Here is a 23,865-nt window from a genome sequence, read left to right as displayed (position 1 = left end):
TAGTTATAAATCATTTAACCATGATGCAACCAAAGTTTATGTCCTTTAAAACTAGCTCCAAACCTAAAATAAAACATAAGTAGATAGGCAAAAAAATTGTAGACAAATCTAGTACTTAAATATATGGTTACAACTTACAACAAATAAATTAAATCACCAAATTCAATAACATATACAATTGTGTGCATCCATTTCATATCTCATTGTATTCACCTCTGTAACTAAAAATAACCTAAGAGGTATAAGCACACAAAGTCTTGACTAAGTTAAATGAAAACAAAATGCAAAAAATCTTTTATTATTCAATGTATTAATCAGATTGATTTTTTAGGGTCGTTTGCCTATTAATCAGAGGCATGAATTAGACGCAACTAAGGATGCAAACGAGCCTATCTACTCAAGATCAACTAAAAAAAGCTCCAAACGAGCAAAACTTACATGAACTCCAGCCCGAGCCTGAGCCCTATCCTAAAAATAAGCTTGTTTAATAAACACGCCAAAGCTTCACTTATAGAGCTCAAGCCAACTCGTGAGCCTGAAAAAGATCATCATTTATATAGATTTTAATTAATATATTAAGCATGTATTTAAAGAGGTAGAGGATCCTGTACATTAATCTAATATTGTGAGAAGGGTGAAAAATAACGTGGTGATGACAAGTGTCCTATATCTAAATTAATTCAAAAAGGTGAATTAGTAATTTTCTATTTCTTACAATTAATTGATTAAAAGATATCTGCCCAAAATAACCGCCACCCTTTATTATAGGAATTCGAATTTAAGAATTAATATACGAATTTGTGTCATCTCGTTCGCCGGTTATTAATTCTGTAGTGTTATATAATTCTGTAGTGGAACCACCATTCAGAACTGTATAGTGTTATATATTTTTATATAGTGTTATATAGTGTTACATGATCTTATATGGTGTTATATAATGGTTTTTGGTGTTATATAATTCTGTAATGCAACCACCAAAAAACACTATATAACACCATCAATTATTAATTCTGTAGTGCAACCACCATTCAGAACTGTATAGTGTTATATATTTTTATAAAGTGTTATATAGTGTTATATGATGTTATATAGTGTTCTTTGGTTTATATAGTGTTATATGATGGAATGATGGATGCATAGTGTTATATTTTTCTGGTAGCATGTCTATGATGGATGTATAGTGTGACATAGTGTTATATGGTGTTACATAGTGTTATATGGTGTTATATAGTGTTATATGATGGATGTATAGTGTTATATGATGGATGTATAGTGTTATACATTTCTTAAAGCAGTTACATATTTCTGTATTTTTAGAATTTAGAATCAATAGAATTTAGCAGTTAAATTTGAATCGTTAGAATTTAGGAGTGAATCGTTAGAATTTAGGAGGGGGTACCTAATTTGAAACATATATAAAGACACTATTACCCTACAATTTTCAAATAAGTTCATATAATTAAAACACAATTTATAATTTGGTCCCTATTGATCTCAACCATTAGATCAAAGATCTAATTGTTTAAAACATTTCTTCCACTTCTCACACTTTAGACAATTTATACACTATCCCTACCCAATTTAAAGAATAATTATTATTATTTTATAAAATTGTAATATATATATATATATATATATATATATAATGTGATATATTAATTTAAATAAAAATAATATATACAATATATATAAATTAATTAAAAAGTAATAAACGAGCCGAACTCAAACTTTAGAAACAAAGCCCGATCCGAGCCAAGCATGAGCTCGAGCCTAATCGAGTTCAGGCCCAACTCGGCTCATCTGCACCCCTAGACACAAACCAATATATTTTGCTAAACAAAGTCATTTGTTTAAAACCTCTATTCCAATCCCAACAATGCCCGTTAGAATTAATTTATGTGTTCAACACAATGAACACTATAATTACTTAAAAACAAATCATAGCCCTAAACAAATCATCATACAGTTCAATGTGCAAAAACTTTATATAACTTCAATAAGATATTTACACTAGGAATCAACATGAACAATTAGATGATATACTAACAAAGACCCTAATTTAGACCATATGTATTTTCAGGTTCATAAGCCCAATCGACAGAAAAAGAAAGAAATTCCGACCTGAAGGTCCGAGCTATCTGATAATAGCAATTGGGGTCACAAATAGTAGTTACCTTTTACCATAGATAGAAAACAAAAATCACAAACTCAAACTCATCATATCCAAACAATTACGTATATATATCTAAGCAGCAAACAGAACTCAAATTCTTATATTGTTACTGTTGATGTGCATCATCATCATGAACTAACAAACTTGTGGCAAAAAAAAAAAAAAAAAAAAAAAAACAATTAAAAAAAAGGTGTCTTTAAAATAAATAATAACTAACTTAATTTGCAAGATATTACTTTCAATGTAAAATGCCTTAAAGACAAATAAATAGTGGAGTTCTTGAATTAAAACTAAAAAAACATGGCACACCTGTGTATTTGTTTTTAGCACCTCTGTCTAGCTTCTTCGCGTCTTCCTGCAACAAAATGCAGAATGCGAGTTAAGAAAAAAAAACTATGAAATCCAACTATTTCTTTACATAAAGGTAGTGAAGAACTTTCATGAAATATGAAGCCTATAATCCCATTGTGATCAAGGAACTCTTTCCACTGTTTCCCAAACTAAATTCACTATTCTTGTTTTGGTGTTAAGCAGTTATTTCTATCAGCAATCCAAATATACCCATTTACTAAACCCCAAACCACCCGCAATTCACCGTCTTCTGATGGGCAGATCCGACTCAATCCATGTTCTACAAAAGAACAAGTAATCCCAGACGCACGTGTTTTGTGTTTTCTTATGTTTAACAAGTGAGAACCAGAAATCAAGTGTTTGAAAATGATTTTTTTTTGTTTTTTTTTTTTGTTTTTTTGCAAATTTATAGATCTGAAAACGATGGTGGTGGGTTATCGGTGTAGGTGAGTTAGGTGATCATGGGGTTGCAACGGTGGAGGTCGGATGCTGCTGAAGATGATGACGAATTTGGTAACGGGCAAGATGTAATTTGTTGTTTTCACAGTGGTGGTGGACGGATTTGAAGGTGTTCAAGGGTTTCAAGAGGTTGCAGCGGTGGCCGGATTTGTTGTTTTCATTATGGTTGTGGCCAGATCGGGGATCTGGGAAACCATCTCCCTCCTCTATGAAAGATTGATAGTATGCAGTTTTTGAGAGAGATCAGATAGACAAATTGTAGGAGAGAGGGTGAAATTTTGATTTTTAACTGTAAAAAAACAATTTAAATTGGGTAGATTGACAAAATTACCCTTATGTGCAAGGCATGTGAGCAGATTTAACGAAAAAATTAACTATGTTAGACCTAAAGGACATAACGTGTAAGATTTTAAAACGTAAAGTACAAAACTAGTCAATTTTAAAGATAAAGGACACCACCTGAAATCAGGTATAATAATAAAGGACAAATTTTGCAATTCACTCTAGTTATTCGTTGAGTGATATGAAATGGGCTGTGATTAAAGAATAGAAAGAAATGATTGATTTGGGATTTAATGGCATAATAATTAAAAAGGCCCCCCTTATTCCCACATACCCTATATCTTATTTTCACACCCCCTATTGTATCACATTATACGGCCCGTATAGAATGTTTTTGAATAGGAAAATGTGCAGAGAATGTTTTTTTTATTTTACTATATACAACCCGTATATATGTATATGAGCCGTATACAAGTGTATACGATTTGTAAAACGTATACGGCTCAATGGATTTATTTTGTGAGGTTTTTGATGTTACCAAATGTATACGGGCCATATAACTGTATACGGCCCGTATATAAGGATGTTTTTTCAAGTATCACGTTTTTTCCAGTAAAAACACAATCATTCTTTTCTAGGGTTTCTAAACTCTTCATCACCTTTAACAATGTCGATAAACGTTGATCGGAACATGCCGCTTAAATCGGAGCACAAGTAGAGTAACGTTACCGATCAGTACGTTGATGGAAACCTTAGCCATCGCAGAGATCTTCGTGTTGGTTATTTATCGATTCTGCTAGTTATCGGCGGGGATGGGTACAGAAACCACCAAGGGTGATAATGGATTGTTTACAGAAACCACTAGCAGAAGAACCCGACACGTCTTCTATGATGATCCGAAACATTCCGAATAACTAGCAGAAGAACCCGACACAAACAAGTTCTCCACAGTTTGTTATTCAGATCTCTATTAGGTCATCTTTCGAAACTACAACACACCATAACTTTAAACTTTATATTGTGTGATTTGACCAGGAAATGATTGGAGGTGATTTCTACTTTTAATAAGCTGTCACAGTTTTCAAATTCATTGCGTGCATTCATATTGTTTAGACAATAACAGATAATAAACGGATTGTTGGACTTCTTGTTCCAAATGCACACCTCAATTAATCTTTTTTACTCTTTTCTTCGATTTCAACAAATCTTTTCCTTTTCCTTCAATTTCGAGAACATTCTCTGTAACATGAAGACGTGTCGGGTTCTTCTACTAGTGGTATTTTAATGAAGTATTGAAGATTGAATGTGGAAACCGCAACCGTTATTTACTACGGAAACGGTGGCTATGCGAAATACAAACCTCAATCGTTTGTGACTATGGAACCACTGGACCAGACACATGTCACATAGTTTGTCATGACAAAAGATATAGATGTAGGAATATAACTAGATGTTACGTGTGTCAGGATCTTTATCTATAATGTCATCGACCACCGTTTCAGTAGTAAAAAACGGATGCCGTTTGCACATTCAATCTTCATTGCTTCATTAAAATTAACAACCTTATTCAGATCATCTTTAGTAGTGTTTGTTTGACAACCTGATTCAAATTTAAACAATGCACGCCTCATTTAGTCTTTTTTACTCATTTCTTCGATTTCAACAAATCTTTTCAACAATCAGTAAGCAAATACACAACCTGATTCAGATCTCTATTCGGTTATCTTTCCAAACTACAACACACGATAAATTTACACTTTATAGTGTGTGATTTGACCAGTTGTCAAATTCGTTGCGTGCATTCATATTGTTTAGACAACAACAAATAATGAACGGATTGTTGGACTTCTTGTTCCAAATGCAGCTGTAGGATCCGTACTTAAAGGTCTCTAAAAAATATGCAACCGAGACCGCCTTGTTAATTTTAATGAAGCAATGAAGCTTGAATGTGCAAACCGCAACCGTCTTTGACTACGGAAACGGTGGCTATGAATGCTTGGAAAATTGCATCAACTCTCCTATATCAACATACTCTTCTCCAGACGCTTATTTGTTATGAATGACAACTTGAGGGGTCTAGTTAACTTTCAGATTTAGATTCAGGAAGCAGATGATTAGTCAAAAGACATGGCAGACTGACAGGTGCATGCATTTAATTCTTTAATCTATTAGAATGATCCTTGTTTTGTCACGTACATGCATTTAATGCCCAAACATCATTACAGATTCCACGTTTAATTCCCGAATGCATCTACTTCTCGCAGTTATAACACATAGTCAATGTAGTAAAATGTGAGCTTTTACACCAACCATATCGATATTCTAGTTCTCCTTTTCCTTCAATGATTAATTTGTAATATATGAATAAGATACCTTCGAGATACTTCGTGTTAGTTTGATTTGAATTTTGAAAGTTGGAAGGATTGAGCTTGATGGATGTCCGTTATTTCAAGGCTTCTCCTTACATTACTAATATGGAATTGGACAACCGCAACCATTTGAGTACTTCTTAATCAGATATTATTTATTGAATCATAACTGAAACAGTCGGAAAAAAACAAAACCGAACCAACATAGTTGAAGGTGCATGTCTGCAAAAGGTGCAAGAGAATGGCGAGTAATCAGTTGTATTTTTACAGATTTCTTTCTTATTGGCCATTATTCGACAGAGTAATCAGTTGTATTTTTACAGATTTGTTTCTTAAACATAGTTAACTTTCAGATTCCGAAAGACATGTCGTGCATTGTTTAAATCTGAATCAGGTTCTCAAACAAACACAACAAGACAAAACAAGGATCGTTCTAATAGATTAAAGAGAGTAAACCACATCCTAAATATAATATTTTTTTACCATTTTTTACCCTAAGAATGCGGGCCGTAAACTATTATACCGCCCTGTAGGTCCGTTTTTGGAGGATCGATCACGAAACTAAATCCTTGTTTATAACAAACACGGTCGCGAGTGCGGAATCCCTGTGACAATGCAAACCAAACACAGAAATAGCAAGAACACGATGTAACCAAAGATTCACAGTCTATTGATTAAACGGATGAGAACAAACATCAAACACACACACACAATGTTTGAAGATAAACTCACAGTAGGATATGCTCTCATAACCTCACACAGAAGTCCAAGTGTTGTTTATATAGGCAGCCCAGCCAAATGTCGACGAAAGATATAAAGGGCCTGACGAAAAACCATGGTCGACGAATAACCAGGGTTATTCGTCACTGTTCACGACGAACCATAGAGTGATCAACAACGAGGTTTTTCGTCACACATGTGTTCGAGGAAAGATGGGTCTTTCGTCGAGGGCTGCAAGACAGATAAGCTACAAACTGTCAAACAGTTTGCAGCAGACTTGAATAAACACACACAAGACATAATCTACCAACTACATGCAACATCCATTAGTTTCATATTACATACCAAAGAGACAAACTGTCGAACCAAAGTTAGATAGGAATATATCCGACTTGGTCGACTGACGGACATACAGACTCGATAAATAAGACCGTAAAATACAACGCTAATAAAGAACAAGTTACAGACACCAAAATATGCACCAACAAACTCCCCCTTTTCTGTTACTTGGTCTTCGGTCTTCAATCTTCAGTCTTCAGTGTTTCTCGGAGCACGAACTGCCGGCGTGGATCCCACGATAGTAACAAAAGCAAGCGACACGCTGAAATCGTAACGCCTGATGCGCATCCTTGTCTTCGTAAAGTATATCATGTCGGAACAGCTTATTGATGTCGGCCGCGGACATATTCACTATCCACATCGGATCTAACATCCGAAAGTTCTCTTTATCACCTTTGAAAAGAATAACTGCTTCATGAGAATCCGAATCATAACACCACAATGCCATGTCGTCAAGAAAATTCTGTTTCATGGGCATCAACGGAATCTTGTCCATGACCTTCGCCGGCTGATATATGAGCTTGTATCAAGCCGTGTTGGTCAATGGATCCAACGTGAACTTGATTTGTTGATACACTGGAAACTGTGGTTTATACAATTCATCCTTCCACCCTCTTCTGCGTTTGAACTTCACTTTCCTTGTAAATAATGTTGCGCCATAATAATTTGAACGATTCATTATTTCCAATTTTGATAAGGCTGCAACATCATAAAATGGCAGAGTTAAGATACTCAGCATTGAGTTGAAATACTGGATTCCGTGTTCACGCTTGATCGCAACACAGTGAATTTCTTTCACGAACATCCAGCTTAGTATCTTCCCATGAGGCGTAACCTTTTCAAACTTCAGGAAATCAACTTGTGTTTCAGGAGGCGTAGGCTTTTCAATCTTTGACAAGAACCTTTTTCTCCATTCTTGGAATGAATCTTTCGGATTATCTGTAGACGTACGATTCTTTAACTGCTCGTCGATATCTTCAAGATTTTCTTTCATCCATTCTTTATCAAACGGATCAAACTCCATTCCATCAGCACGTACATACATTGATTTGCTTGTTTCTCCTTCAAACACTATCTCGTCAATGTTTTCAGTATCAACAGTTTCTGGTTCAATCGGCATTTGATCGATAACTGAATCTCAACTGTTTTCATTTCATGCAAAGCCAGCATCTGCTCATTCGAGAGATCAGCAACAAACTCTCCCTCTTCTAGAACTTCTCCAGTAATAGGATACACAGCCTGTAAAGCAAGATCAGCAGATCTAGGAATAGAGGATGTACCAGCCATAGAGCTTTTAATGTAAGAACTGCTCTCTAGTTGTTGTACTTCTACGGTTCCACCAGAGGTTCCTTGTGTAGATTCAATCTGTGAGGGCTTGAAGACAACGATTTGAGTAGATGTAGTGGTTGGCAGTTGCTCAGATGTCGCATACGGGTCTGGGTTACACGGATCTTTAGAATCATGATCCCGTTTCTTCAAGGCTTCCTGTTGTTTGCATCGGGCATTCCATAAAACGTTAACACGCTTTCTTACAGCCTCGAAACCATCAGTGATCTGCTTGACCCCATCTGTTATCTTGGTATTGCGTGAGTTGTACCACTCTCTCATGTCATCATGCTTTTCTTTAAGAGTGTTGGCCAACCTTTGAACCTCGATGATTCTTTATTTCAAGCGGTTCATATCAATCCCACGAGTGTTATCTGCAACTCGCATTTGTTGCAATTGACGTTCTCTTTCTTCATCAGCAGCCTTTAAGTGTGTATTCTCAGCCTTCAGTTGTTCAATCTCTGCTTGTTGGCGTGTGATCTCAGCTTGTTGATGCCCAACAGTGGAATTTAATGTATTTATCTCCAATTGTTGTTTGATCATGTCGCTTCTTGTAAGGTTGATCACTGCTGATTTCCTATCAATTTAACCTGCAGCAGCTTGCAATTGAGAAAACAGGAAATCTACCTTTTCGTCTTGCTGCATCTGAGAGAATCTACTTTGTCTGTGCTCTGAGGTCGGTTGAGAAGTCGTTGCTCGAATAGTGGATGCAATTGAGCATGCTGGTTCTTGTGGTGTCACTGTTGGATTTTCAGGAGCTGACGTGACTATAGGAGTTGGTTCAGATGATCTTGGAGGAGACGATATGAAAGTAGCAGCTTCATCGGCCGTGAATCCAAGGTTCGGATTCATATCTGCTTCTTAAATAGGCTCTTGCTGTGGAACGGACTGCTGCACAGATGAAGCACCAATGTACTTCCTTGCCTTTTTCTTTCTACGAGTGATAGTTTGCTTCCTCTTTAAACGTTCAGCTTCGGTATCCGAAGGAACGTAATCAGCATCATCATCTTCTTGTCTAATGTTCCTTACCTTCTTCACATCACATTCATCGAGATAGAACTCGTACCCAGGCTCAGGTTGATTATCATCCGATTCTGTATCCTCTTCATCACCTCCCGCTGAACTAGCACCAGCTGTACCAGCAGCAGATGCACCAGTATCTCCACCATCACCACCTTCATCATCACCATCATCGTCACTGTGGGTTTCGGTAGAATCACCGAAAATGTTAATCTTTTTGCGACCAAATTTGTCTTCCATCATCTTCTTCAACTTCGGCTCCTTATCGTCAGATTGGCTGTCATTGTGACACCATTTGTCATCTACTGGAGCAATGTAGTATGTCTTATCAAGAGCACCAAACAACTTCCTTGGCGGTTTGCTTTCTTTGTATCTATTCGCTGCAATGCCCCTGAATATCTTTAGTGAATGCTCGATCATCGTATCTATCTTCAGAATATCATTATCAGCCTTCAGAAGATTAGGATGTTGGACATTCATGATCATTTACAAAAATCGAGGATACATCCAGAACTTATTCCCTGTTGTACGCCACCGGTTCTTTTCATATTCTCCTTCATGTTGGCATAAATGTACTTTGGGATGCTAAATGGTTTGTTTAGCACCAAGGCCACCATGAGTCCCACTAGATCATTGCCTGCCATGTCGTAGCCAGCTCGTGTGTTGCTAATACATTGAATGAGTACATGCAGTAGAAACTTGTAGTGTATCGGCAAATCTCCTTTGTTGATTTGACTGTTGAAAATATCACCGGTACACTTCATCCAAAGCAAACAACCGCGTGTGCACATTATTGGAACAGAATACGGTGCATTCGGATCATCTTGAAGTTCCAGTACGGTGTTTTGGATATCCGGAGAGACATTTACATTCACTTGGTTAACTTGCCCTTGTATAAGCTCTGTTCCGTCGACTTCAATGACGCTCGCTGAATTCCAGAAATCTTTGATGAGCGACTTGTAAACCGGTGTTGAAAAAGTAACGGCTTTGTTTATCCGAGATTCACTTATCCATTGAGTGATCTCCTTCAGTTCTGTAAACTTCCCATCAGGACCAAGGTCAACCATGTTGTGACGTTTTTCTAACATAACTTGTTCTTCTGGTTTGTCAATTTTCTTAGTCGCGGGCTTTCGTTTCTTTTCTTTTGGTGCAATTCTGTATTCGAAAACATCCACAGTAAGTCATAATGTCATCACATGTGCAATAGACATATGTGTATACATGTTAGTGTATGAAGTGGATAGTGAACATGCATATACACATCTTCTGTGAAAGTACACACAACAGAAAAATTTTCTAAGTGTTGGACGACGAAAGAGTAATACTGCGACGGAAAAACATCATTTATGGTGAAAAACCCTTGGTCAAACAAAGTCAGCTTTGACCTTTGACCACTGGTTTTTCATCGACAAGCTTTCGACGAAAAATACTCCTTTGTTAAACAGGTATTTCGTCACAGGGAGTATGAAGAAAGATGTATTTCGTCGAACAACGTATTTCGTCGACAGTTAGGGTTTTTCGATGAACAGCAATTTGGGGGTTTTTCAAAACAAAGGGTTTTTCGCAGACAGACGGTTAACCAATGAATGATTCACAAAATCACACACAGTGAACACTTTGTATAAACCCAAATACGAAGGAAAAAACCCAGAATTGAAACCGACACAAGTTCGAATAGAAAGTACACCCAAAGACTGTTTAAACAACAATCAACAACCATCCCCTGTTTTAGCACCCAAAAACATAAACCCAAACAATGTACGGATCTATATATACACCCTATGATTATCAAATTTTATGAAAAACAAAGACAATAAGCAGAGTATAATGTAAATGCATCAAATATGAAGGGTCTCCGAGGGTTTTTCGAACAATCGAGCAAAACACAGGGTCCTAAAAATTTGAAACAGTTAAAAGATCTCTTTGAATACCTTGATTTGATGAAAAGTTTTGAGAGAAACAAGGGGTTTTTGAAGTCGGTGAAGGGTATGGGGGTTTGCTTGTGGAAGAAGGTGAACAGGGTGTTTGGTTTGAAAAAGGTGATATTGAAAAGGCACTGGGTCCCCTTATATACTCTGACCCTCGACGAAAAACCATCTCCGACGAAAAATGTATTGGGCTCGACGAAAAACCTTGTTGGGCTTGAACAGTAAGCCTATGACGAAAGTCCATGAGGCCCAAGGTTTTTCGTCATGACCTCGACGAAAAACAGGTATTTCGTCGTGAACAAATTTGATTTTGACCAAGACTGCAACCCCTTTGATTTTGAGAGGTTTTTCGTTGACTTTTAGGTCTTTCGTGGACCTATAGGTTTTTCGTGACACATTTTAACCCAAAATTACCAAGTCTTTGAAATTGCACAGTTTGAACATATTTTACTGATTTTAACAGAATTTTCCTTGTGAAAGTTTACCAAATGCAAAAGGACATTTTATGAAGTCGGTTTCAGGCTTTCGGCAGAAAACTCCAAGTTTCAACTTCGGCTAAATAAAAAAAACAAACTTTACAATTTACACTAGAACAGAATTTAAAGTGCAGTAAACCAACGAGAAGCTATAAAAAAGCAGTAAACGACTGTTCAATGTCAAACTTTTTACGAGTTTCAAGGAAAAAGAATCATACCAGCTTACGGTCTTAGTCAACATGGTTTTTGTTTTGGTTTAAAGCTTTGGATAAGTATACTAGCACGATTATCGATATTGTTGTCCACATAAGCTCAAACTGATCAGATGTAATCATAATTAGGAGATACGATTTACGGTAAGAGTTATACTTACAAGTCGGTGTTCATCCACTCACGACACATTCCCGTATCAAGGTATGCACGAGAGTTCATCTTACCGGTGAGTATACCGCTTAACATCTGTTTGAACGTATAAAACATGTGAGATACTCATTTATTTTTGATTGAAAACAAGCCCTTTGTGATAGAATCAATTATTGATTAGGAACTTGATTTTCATATGCATGAGGGCACAGGAGCAAGTCCATGAACAGGTCAGTACAAACATATAGCAAAGAGACGAACTTGACTCCCGGATGAATGTGATATTTTATCACTTATTTTGTTTGGACATGTGATTGTTGATCACTTATTGTGGTCGAATGCAATATGTACACGTATGTATAGTATCATGGAAGATCTAGACTTCGTCTCCGTTATTTTTCGGTAAAAGATACAACCATGATACCCAGATAATAAGAGAGCATAAAGACTGTATATCTCAGAACCTCGGCAATCAATCAAACAAAATTTCGGTACCAAGACCATATGCCAATGAATGGTTCCCACCTGACTTGAAGTCTGTTAGGTTTGTATCATCCTTCACATTTTAATCTGATTGTGAGCCTACCGATACATCATTAGTAGAGATACTTATCATTTCTCTATTTTTTATTTTACATTTTTGAACATGTTGACCGACCACACCAGTGGATATCATCATTTTCCTTTATCCAAGAAGCTCATTTTAAATTTTCTAATTTTTTTGAGTTTTTGAATTTTCAAACTTAAAGACAGAAAGTAAAGACATATTTTTGGATCTTTGACTTTTTCAAATGTTTTTGTATTTTCTTGAATTTTCTCCCCTAAAATGCAAAAAGATTACGAAAATGAAAATCTTTTTGTATTTTTTAGAGTTTTTTTAAAGAAAATATTTACAAAAACGATTAGCCAAAGAAGTTTTACTCGGGTTTCACCTTAATGCCATTGACCAAAAGAAGATAATCAAAACGTGACTTATCAAAAGCTTTAGTGAACAGGTCGGCCCGTTGGTGATCAGTGTGGAGTTTAACAACACCGATTTGTCTTTTATCAAAACAATCACGTATGAAGTGATATTTAATTTCGATGTGTTTGGTCTTGGAATGCTGCACAGGATTTCTAGTGATCTGTAAGGCAGCGTTGTTATCAACAAAAATAGGAGTAGATAGGAATTCAAAACCGTAGTCGCGCATTTGTTGTTGGATCGACAGAACTTGGGAGCAACAACAATGTATTCAGCTTCACAAGTTGATGTAGCAACACAAGTCTGCTTCTTGCATTGCCATGTGACCAGGTGATTTCCTAAAAATTGACATCCAGCTGTTGTTGATTTGCCGTTGATTTTGCAGCCACCAAAATCAGAATCACTGAACGTGATCAAGTCGAAGCTATCATCCCTAGGGTACCAGAGTCCGGTGTTCGGGCAACCCTTCAAATAGCGAAAAATCCTTTTAACAGCTCCCAGATGTGAGGCCTTCGGGTTGGCTTGATATCTTGCGAGCAGGCATGTAGGATACATGATGTTAGTCCTTGAGGCTGTGAGATACATTAGAGATCCGATCATTGCGTGATAGTATGAAGGGTTAATGCTTTCACCCTTCAGATCTGGAGTAATCCCGTGATTCTGCGGAAGTGGGGTACCAATGGGCGTTGCGTCAGACATCTGGAACCGGCTCAAGATGTCACCAACATATTTAGTCTGACGGATGAATATCCCAGACTCAGTTTGTTGAACTTGTAGGCCCAAGAAGAAATTCATTTCCCCCATTACGCTAATCTCGAATTTTTCCTGCATAACACGCTCGAATTGCTTGCACAAAGAATCATTAGTTGAACCAAATATGATATCATCAACATATACCTGTGCCAACAAAAGATCTCCATCCTGTTCTTTGATGAAGAGAGTGCAATCAATAAGACCTCGTCGAAAACCATTCTCCAATTGATAGTTAGATAAGGTTGCATACCAAGCTCTCGGTGCCTGATGTAAACCATAAAGAGCTTTGTTGAGCAACCAAACCCGATCTGGATGAATAGGATCTTCAAAACCCGGAGGCTGTTCGACATACACCTCTTCTTCAACCACACCATGTAAGAAAGCACTTTTCATGTCCATTTGGTAGACCTTGAATCCTTTAAATGAAGCATAAGCTAGAAAGATCCGAATAGCCTCAAGACGTGCAACCGGTACATAGACTTCGTTGTAGTCAATTCCTTCGATCTGACGAAGCCCTTGAACAACCAATCTCGCCTTGTTTCGAATGACTACTCAACGATCATCCATTTTGCGTTTGAAAACCCAACGTGTGCCAATTTTCTTGTAATTTTCAGGCCTTTCAACAAGCTTCCAGACACCCAGCTTTTGAAACTGTTGCAGTTCTTCCTGCATAGCTTCCACCCAAGAATTATCCTTTAGAGCTTCTTTCCAAGACTTTGGTTCTTCTTGTGACACATAACACACGAAGGACCAATCATTTTGTAAGCCGGATTCTCTAATAGCTGAATACAACCCAGCATTTTGGTTGTTTCTCAGCTGATTACGCGTCTGCACTCCACTATGGACATCTCCAATAATATTCTGTTGTGGGTGAGTATCATGAATTCTCGTTTCAGTGACATCAGGAACACGAGTATTAATACCCAAATTATTAAGATTAAGATCAACAATCAAATCTACACCTGGCATCGATGTAGACGTGGATGTATTTCCTTCAGCAGTGTCTACATTCTGCACATGAGTAGTTGCTTCAGAAGCACCTTGAACAGGAGCAGCTGGAGCCGAAGTGCCTTCATTCGCATCGTGGAACTCATCATCTTCCGACGACACATTGTATTCAGTAGCATCTTCAAATTCCTCATTTTGAACAATGTTATTAACCGAAGTAGACGCTTGAGAGTTAACAACAATTGGTCGCACCAAAGATGAGTCAACAGCATTATCACTTTCCAGTAACATTTGAGCAGCTGTAGATGCTTCATCAAAGGTTGGCAGATTAAAGGAGTCGAATAGTCCATCATAATCGAACATCCAAGGATGACCCGGAGCTCTAACAGGATTAGTATATCTTTGAACCTTCACTTCACTCCATAACTCAATCTTTTTGGTTGTTAAATTCCAAACACGAAAATTCAGAGTAGCATATCCAAGAAAGAAACCCTCGATAGCTTTGGCGCCAAACTTTCCGTGCGGTTCAATCATAGTGCATGGAGCGCCAAAAGGTTCTAAGTGAGAAATGTCCAGTTTCCTTTTGTGTAACAGTTCGAAACACGTCTTGTCATGCCTTTTAACTGTGAGAATTCTGTTTAACGTGTAGCAAGCAGTTGCCACAACCTGCCCCCAGAACTGAACAGGAAGCTCCGACTCTACCAACATCATTCTTGCAGTTTCTATTGTCGTTTGATTCTTCCTCTTAGCGACACCGTTTTGTTATGGAGTGTAGCGAGAACTGTATTTGTGAAGAATGCCCTTTGAAGTACAGAAGTCATCCATTATACGATTTTTGAACTCAGTGCCATTGTCGCTTCAGATCCTCTTCACTTTCAACGAGTACAGATTTTCTAGAAGAGTAAGAAGATTCTTGAGGATTTCAGGAGTTTCACTCTTGTGTGCCATAAATGATACCCAAGAAAATCTAGAGTAGTCATCAGTAACCACCAAACAATAAGCATCCCCAAAGTTTGTCTTGTGTTACATAGGCCTGAAGAGGTCCATATGAAGCCGTTCAAGAGGCATGCTAACAGTGTTGACTTTCTTTATTGGGTGAGACTTCTTTGTTTGCTTTCCTTTCTGGCACGACACACATACATCTTGTAGATGAAAACTTCTCACAGGCACAGCATTCACAAGATTGTTTTTCACCAGATGGTTCATTTTTCTCAAGTGAATGTGTCCCATTCGTCTGTGCCAAGATATAGACTCCTTTTCTGTGGCTTTCGAAACAAAACATGTGACTTGTGCAGAGGTCGTAATCGCTTGGCTCATATCAAGGATATAAAGATCATTAACCCTTGGAGCTGACAAGAGAATCCATTCTTTTGGAATTTTAAATCCAGGCTTCCGCACATAACAACCGGCATCATCAAAATGCATGGTGAATTTCTTATCGCAGATCTGCGAAACACTCAGAAGATTGTGATCAATTTGTCGTACATAATTGATCTTATCGAAACACACAACACCATTGGAGATCTTTCCTTCTCCGGTGATATATCCGCCTTTGTCTCCAGCAAATGCGACGTAACCTTCTCTAATGTTTTTCACATCATAAAGAAGCCGTAAGTCACCCGACATGTGCCTAGATGCTCCATTGTCAACAATCTAATGACTATTAACAGTTCCTCCTGGAACATCCTACACATTTCATTCAACAATTAGTTGAAGTTGGGGACCCAAGCCTTAGTGGTCCTGGGTCGTCCCTGATCATCATGAAATGTGATTTTGATTTCGCGATGATTTTGAAATATTGTACCTCCCCCTGAACCTTCACCTATTTTAGGTTTCCAAGATTGATTTTGTTTACCAGATTGAGTTTTATGAAAAGATTTTGAAATTTCTTGTTTTAACGGCTGTGATGAACTTGGTTCCCTTTTAACAGATTTGACTTCCGGTTTTAAAGCCTTTTCTATTGCCTTGACATTTTGACGTCGTTGTTTTGTTTCTTGTTCTTTAACAGTTCACTTATCTTGTTTTGGTGAAACAGAACGACGTTGTTGGTGACCTTTTTCAGGAGGGGCTCTCTCATCAAACTTTTCTTTGGGAGTATTTGTACAGTTTTTGATAATATGTCCAAACTCCCCACATTTAAAACAAGTTCTCCTTTCAACAAACTTAGGAGATTCCGATTGACGAACAAATGCCGAACCTGTAGATCCAGAGGTACTTGTTCCTTCATCACACCCATTTGTGTGTTGGGTGTAATTGTTTTGACTATTACGTTTTAAAATTCTGACTTGTTGAACAAAATCGGTATTTGATTTATTTTCAAAAGTCTCCACTTTATCAGTACCTCTTGATGCTACAAATTTAACATCATTGTTTTTCTTTTTGTAATTAGCTACCTTGGTTTCAGACTTTGGTTAAGAAGCCTTAGGCTTTGGAGCTCGTTATTCTTGTTGTTTACCCTTATAAGCAATAGGTTGTTGCTTTGTCGGTAATCTTTGATTTCCATATTGTTTTCTAACTTCTTATTTTGGAATAGGATCACACCGAGTTACAACAACTCCCAAGATCATCTTTCCCAAAAACTTACTTGTAGTATCTTCAAACGCTTTGTCAATCAAAGATGGATTGACGTTCTTAATTGGAAAATCTTTGTTTGAATAGATTTTAGCATCACCGACCAAAGTATACAACACATTACTACTCTTAACGGCAGGCACAGATTTCTTGACTTCCTTGACAGGATCTATCACTTGTTTGACAACAGGTTGCACAGTAGGAGTAGGAGGATCACATAGAATGTGATTCTCAATAGGAATTTCTACTCCTTTCATCTTCTCAAGTGATTTATCCTAATCACTCACATCTGATTCATCATCAGATGAATCATAGTCCTCAATAATTGGCGCACTTTGATTCGTAGATGTTGAAGTTCCCGTTCCTTCAGATGAGTTACCCGAGGAACTGTCCGGTTTGAACCGTAATCCTGTAGTAACTTCCTCATAATCAAGAGGCACACTTGGTTCAAAACGAGGCATTTCCTCTTCATCGGGCATTCTGGTATAGTTGTGTCTTAAAGGGGGCGGACACGACTTATACCCAATGCCTTACTTATTCCCTTTCAGCTGTTGAGCGTCTATAATGTGATCAAGCACATATCGGGAGTTAGAATAACTCTCCAATTTGAGCTTGATTGCATCATGCTCGCATTTTGCCATGGCCAAGTCTTTCTTTGTTTTCTCAATGATATTAATGTAGTTATTAATACTAGTTTGTTTGTTGAAAAGAATTTTTTGTTAATTCGAAAATGCTTTTCTTTAAAGTTTCGATTACTGTTTTGAAATCTTTTTCATTCCGAGTTAAAGCCATGTTTGCCTCTTTGCATTTTGACAACTCAATAACCAAACTCTGATTGTGACTATGAACCTTTTCTGATTCAAGTTTCAAATCTGCACAATTATTGCATACACTAGGAGTAGGAGGGTTGGAATTTACCTGACTTGTCGAGGCTGCGACATTTGCCATAAAGGCGGTTTGATAAGAAAAAGATCCATCTTTAGAAAAGAACTTCTCCATTTCCTTTGATGCAACAACAGCCTTCTTTACCAGAATAGATTTCTGACACTTTAACTCCTCAGCTTCCTTTAACAAGCTATCAACATTAGAATTCATTTCCTTCTTCACATCCAATTCTGAATTATAACCTCCCACACTCGAGCTTTCTTCATCCGAACTGCCACTATAACCCGAACTATCACCACTTTCAGAAAACTCTTCTTTGTAAACATGCTTAATGTGATTGATAATCTTGGCATAACATGCAGTTCCACCTTCTCCTTCATCACCATCTCCAAACTGTACTGACCAATTACACCCTTCATCAGCTTGAACGATTATTGTTTGAAGGCCCAGACTGGTTTTGGTTGGTTGTGTTGTTCACAGGTACTATCCCTCTTTCACGGTTACCTTGATTTATGTTGGAAGTACTTCTCTCATTTCGGAAGGGATTTTGGTTGCCTTGTCTGCTTGGTCTAGTGCACTCACGCTTGAAGTGACCCTTTTCGCCGCAATTAAACACGTAACTACCTCCTTGTTGAAATCGTACTTTGTATCCTTTTTGCTTTCCAAGGTAGTTCTCCCAGTTCGTTTCATAAAATCCTTAGCCCTTCGAACAGCACTCGCAAATGCCCATTTAATGTCCATTAACTCCATTTCATCATGGTTTATCTGTTGATAATCTTCATTGGTCAAATTAATGTTACCAATTTGACTTGCAACCAATTGATGTGCGTGTGGTGGTATAGGTCTTTATGTATATTTTTAGCCCTTTTTACACGTTAGTCAAGTATTAAATTTATAAAACACGATATTTTACTAACACCAAACACACATATGGGCAAGTGCACCCATCGTAAGCGTAGTATAGTGTTTGCAAGATACCGAGGTCGTCCAACGACAAAAGAGCTTTTAGTACCGATTTATCCTCAACGTCTAATCAAATCAAAAGTTTAGAAAAAGGTTTAAACTAGAAAATAAAAACTAAAAATGCTGAAAATAAAAATAAAAATAAAAACAGATAGACAAGATGAATCACTTGGATCCGACTCGCGTTTAGTGTAGCCTTTGATTATTTCCGCACTTTTGAACTTTTTAAGAGATTATCTTAGTTATAGTAGTAGGCCCCTCTTTTGAAGGTGACGTTACCCTCAACCCAGTAGTTTGAGTCAGCAAGGATACAATCCTAAAGGGTTGGATTATTGAAAGATAATTAATTAAGTAATTAATGCATAATGTGGTAGGCCCCTCTTTTGAAGGTGACGTTACCCTGGGCGAAGTAATTTTAGCCAGCAGGGATACAATCCTAAATAGTCGGGTTAATGTTTTAATAGTAGTTTACATTTGAAGGGATCAAGGAGTTCGGACCCCCGCCATCCACTACCAGTGGCTATTGAAGGAGGTCCTACTATAGTTGACCCAGGTCCTTGCAGGATCTATACACTAAACAAGGCAAGAATCTTACCAAACCATTCCCTTAACCCCCGACCAGGTAGCCAACATATCTCCATATAGACTGTGGATATATGAATGGTGAAAATCTTTTATTTAATATAGACAGTAAAATAATGCCAAGACACCACAGACAAATGATAAGGAAGACTCACCTTCAACATAAGAAACTAGTTATTAAAGTCATTAATACATAACCAAATAAAAAGTGCGAAAAGATTAAAAATAAAAAAGTACTACACTAAACACTTGTCTTCACCAAGTGATATAAGAGACTTAGGCAAGCATGGCCTTTGATTGTCAAGAACTCTTACGATCAATCTTGGATCCCGAGAGGACTCACACACTCTATGATGGATGATGGTGGTGGATGTGGGTTGTGATGGTGATGATGGGTGGGTGAAGTGTGAGAGAGGTGGTGTGCCAAGGGATGGTTTGCAAATGAGCCAAGCACCCCTATTTATAGCCTTCACAGAAGCCCGGACACGACCCCGTGTCCATTGGGCATTACCCCGTGTCCACCCATCTTCTCTTTCTTCATTAAATGCAGTTTGTCTGCGTTAGTTGACAACGCCCCTGTGTCCGCTGGGCACGACCCCGTGTGCAGAAGCGTATCTGTACTATCAAGATTTGCCTAGATTCCGCGAATCTTAGAGTTGACCATGGCCCCGTGTCTGCTGGACACGCCCCCGTGGTGGCTGATAGAAGCTTCTACAACTTTGTCTTTTCTGCAGACACTTGGGCACACCCCCGTACTCATTGAGCACGGGGCGTGTTCAGCCTCCTGTTCTCTTGCTTTTGCTTGGGAAGATGTTGTCGGGGGGTCGGGCATGCCACGTTTATCCCTTTTCTTGTATTTATGTTAGATTTAGCTGCCTTTTTGTTTCTTTTCTCCATTTGAGCTCATTTAATCCTGAAAATATATAAGGAAGACAAAAACACACGTTTTCAAACATTAGTACTAAAAAGGGTTAGTTTTATGCCACATTTGATGTAATTTATATGTTGCATTTTGCAAAAATCAAATACCCCACACATGAATCTTTGCTTGACCTCAAGCAAAACTCTTTATAATGTGGCTTACACTCCCAAATGGAATAGGTAGAAGATAAGGTTTTTTGGCTTGTCATAGAGTGTCGGGATGTGACAACCCTCACAATTCCAGGTATCCGTACAATTAATTAATATTTAATTAAGTGCTTAATGACTGTGCTTGATTACAACTGTGATTAAACTGCTTTCTGTTTTCTGATACATACATACCCATGCATCACATTTATTACTGTCACTCCATTTATTACACACAAACATTAGTGACAAACTTGATGCACAAAGCACAGTTAGCACAGTGAGCGGATAACCCAGAAACATGCTGACAATGCCAGCACCTAGACAGACCATATTTTTGAGGCCAGTATGAGCCAGAGATAGAGTACTACACTAGAAGGGAGTGTAGGGAAGTGAGAACCATAAAACTGTGTCACTAGGTGATAGTTAAAATGCCCGGAAGTGCCTAAAACAAACTTCAACTGCAGAATTCTGCACTAAATACCAAAATTCAGCATTTAACAATGCTAGTAAAGTGCAAAAACTTGGTAAAATAGTCCTAGATACTTTCCAAAGTGTCGGGAATTTATTGTGTCACTAAAAATAATATAAAAGACACTTTGTAGACTAATTTAGCACTTTAACGGATCAACATCCAACCGAACAACCGGACTTTACCCGGAACATAAAAATATTGCCAAACACATTGTTTTTACTTTTGTGAGCTAGTTAGGGTCCCCGAACACCCTAACACACCTTATATTACATAACACACCTTAATATACTAACTTAACACTTAAATCTTAACTAAATAAGTAACTAGATCAATTGAATCCCAACCCCCCTACCCCCCCCATTCGACGGTTACATGGTGTGGGGACATCCCCACGATTCTTTTCATTATTTTATTCAAATGTTAGTGGTTAATGAAACATTATGTGCAATGGTTAATGAGTATGGATGGATTATAAGAAGGTACTAAGGGTTATGAGCTTCTTTCATCAAACATCATCACACAAACAAACTTCTCTCCTTCCTTCTTCTTTGAGTTCGGCCGCCACCACCATCCACCATAACACCTCCATCAAGCTTTCATCCAAGCAATCTACATACATACAAAGGTGCAAGAGGCCCTACAAGTAAGCTTGGTGCACTCGGAAGCTCAAGGACCGCTCTTGTTTTCTTTTATCCACCACTTTTACGCCTTGAAACTCCCGTAGCCTTGTGCTAGTAGTAAGTGCTTCAAATCTTCATCTTGTTCTTATTTTTAGTGATAAATAGTTGAAAGAATGATAAAATATTAAGAACCCTAAAGAACATCATCAAAGTCTTGAAGTTTAAACTAACTAGAGAAGATGTATGGTTAAATGATGTTGAAATCATGCTGATCATGTGTTGTTATGCTTAATACATGTTGTGTGTTAGTAGAAGTAAGATGGTTCATCACCTAAAGTTGCTAGATCATGTTTAGAGACATGAACTAGCAAGATGTAAAGGTTAAAGATATGAAGAATGATGAAACCATCCACACATGAACTTTGAACTTGAATAAATATAAGTTTTCTTGAAAAAAAAAATAAAGTTATAAACTTGTAGATCTAAAGATCTATGAGCGGTTTTTGAAAGAACCAAGTGAAAGGAACGAGTTTTGTTAAAACTTGGATATTACATGAAATAAACACATTTTTAGTGGGTAAACAAGTGTAGGAACACTTGTGTAGAAAGAAAATTTAACAAAGAAATATTTTTAGAAAATATGACTAGAAGTTGTAAAAATACACATTCTTTAAAAATAAAGTTTATAAGAAACTAATCATATTTTTAAAGATAACAAGACCTACTAAGTATGTTAATAATTTACTACATATTTTTACAAACTTTCAAGTTCATAAGTTTATGGTTCATGTTTATTTTTGTCAAGGTTGGTGATCAAAAATTGTATATCGTTGATTGTTAATTGTTTGAATGATTTTACAAAAGAAAATGATATCCTAAAAAGCATGGACACCTCCATTTACAGAGGGAAACAGAGGAAACTCTGGCGAAATTTTTCTAGAATTACAACACTTAGAAATATTTTTCTAACAAATGTTTACAAGTATATTTTTAACTTGATTTTCAAAACTGTCACACCCCCAAAATCCACACGCGGAGTACCACCGCTTGGAGGCGTGACATGACCAGGATCAAGCCACCAATCATTTTGAACGTTGCAAGTATTAAATAAAATTCAACCCATCAATATAAAAGGTGGTCAAAACCAAACATAGTTAAAGTATAGCGGAAGCATAATTGTGAAAACCCAAACATGAGTATAAGTTCATAAAGTGTAAATGTTTAACATGGAACTCAACAATCCATTTTCCCACAACGTTCGTGCCTCCCGTGCAAGCTCCATAAGTACCTATTGTCCTGCAAGGCATGTAAAAGAGAGTCAACAACTAGTTGAGCGAGTTCACAGTGATCAAGTTCGTAATAGTATGTTCGTTGCATCATCATGCGTTATTAACTAAGTCATTTGTATGTTCATTTAGTGGGGGCTTCCCATGTTGTATGTTCAGTTAGTGGGGGCTTCCCATGTTGTATGTTCAGTTAGTGGGGGCTTCCCATGTTGTATGTACAAGAGTAGTTGTAACCATAAGTGTTCTTTTTAACCCGAGAACAGGAGTACGTATGAGGTTTACGTAGGTTTTACGTAAGTGCCCTTCTTAACCCGAGGACAGTGGTACGCGTGTGGTTTACGTAGGTTTTACGTAAGTTCCCTTCACAACCCGAGGCAGTAGTAAGTATAAGTTTACGTAGGTTTTACGTAAGTGCCCTTCGCTATCCGAGGACGATGGTAAGTAGTCTAGTTGTGGCAAACGTACGAGTCTATCATATCTATCAATACCATTCCATCAATGCCATTCCCAACCCACCGGGAATCCCATGCCTTGGAAGTGTGAACTCACCTCGGTTTGCTCGGTATGTTTATCTACGTATTCAAGTTGATCAACCAAATCCTAGCATGGTCATCAAAGACAATCAGTTTCGTATACACACAATTCATGTATTCTTCACCCACAATACACAAGTAGCGTACACCTGAATCACATATCATTATGCATGTCGTAAGGGACCATGCTACGCAACAATCCATAACAGCATGTAACATATATACATCATCATGTAAGTTGTGCCCATAAATCATACAATCCAAATAGTACATACTTCATGATATCACATATTTGGTGTTTTAAATCTTCCATTATCCGGTAGTTCGTAAGATCACGTTTAGAAATCATACATCTTAACAGTGTGTGATCCATAGGGTATGTCTATGGCCCAATTAAAAACCACGATGTTTAAA

At 37.5% G+C, this 23,865-nt stretch overlaps 1 protein-coding gene across 1 annotated transcript; it reads right to left on the bottom strand.

Moving 5' to 3' along the window:
- Nucleotides 1–8,880: 8,880 nt before the first annotated feature.
- LOC110944049 lies at nucleotides 8,881–9,519 on the bottom strand. The gene has a single exon (XM_022185771.1). The coding sequence runs from the start codon at nucleotides 9,517–9,519 to the stop codon at nucleotides 8,881–8,883; it is 639 nt and encodes a 212-aa protein (XP_022041463.1).
- Between the last annotated feature and the right edge of the window lie 14,346 nt (nucleotides 9,520–23,865).

The sequence above is a fragment of the Helianthus annuus genome, chromosome 3 (genome assembly GCF_002127325.2).
Source record: "Helianthus annuus cultivar XRQ/B chromosome 3, HanXRQr2.0-SUNRISE, whole genome shotgun sequence".
Taxonomy (NCBI): domain Eukaryota; kingdom Viridiplantae; phylum Streptophyta; class Magnoliopsida; order Asterales; family Asteraceae; genus Helianthus; species Helianthus annuus.
The sequence above is the reverse complement of the archived record's forward strand: the minus strand, read 5'-3'. Positions and strand labels throughout refer to the sequence as shown.

Excerpts from the sequence above, each read along its gene's own strand:
- LOC110944049 (XM_022185771.1), bottom strand. The coding sequence starts at position 9,519 with ATGAATGTCCAACATCCTAATCTTCTGAAGGCTGATAATGATATTCTG.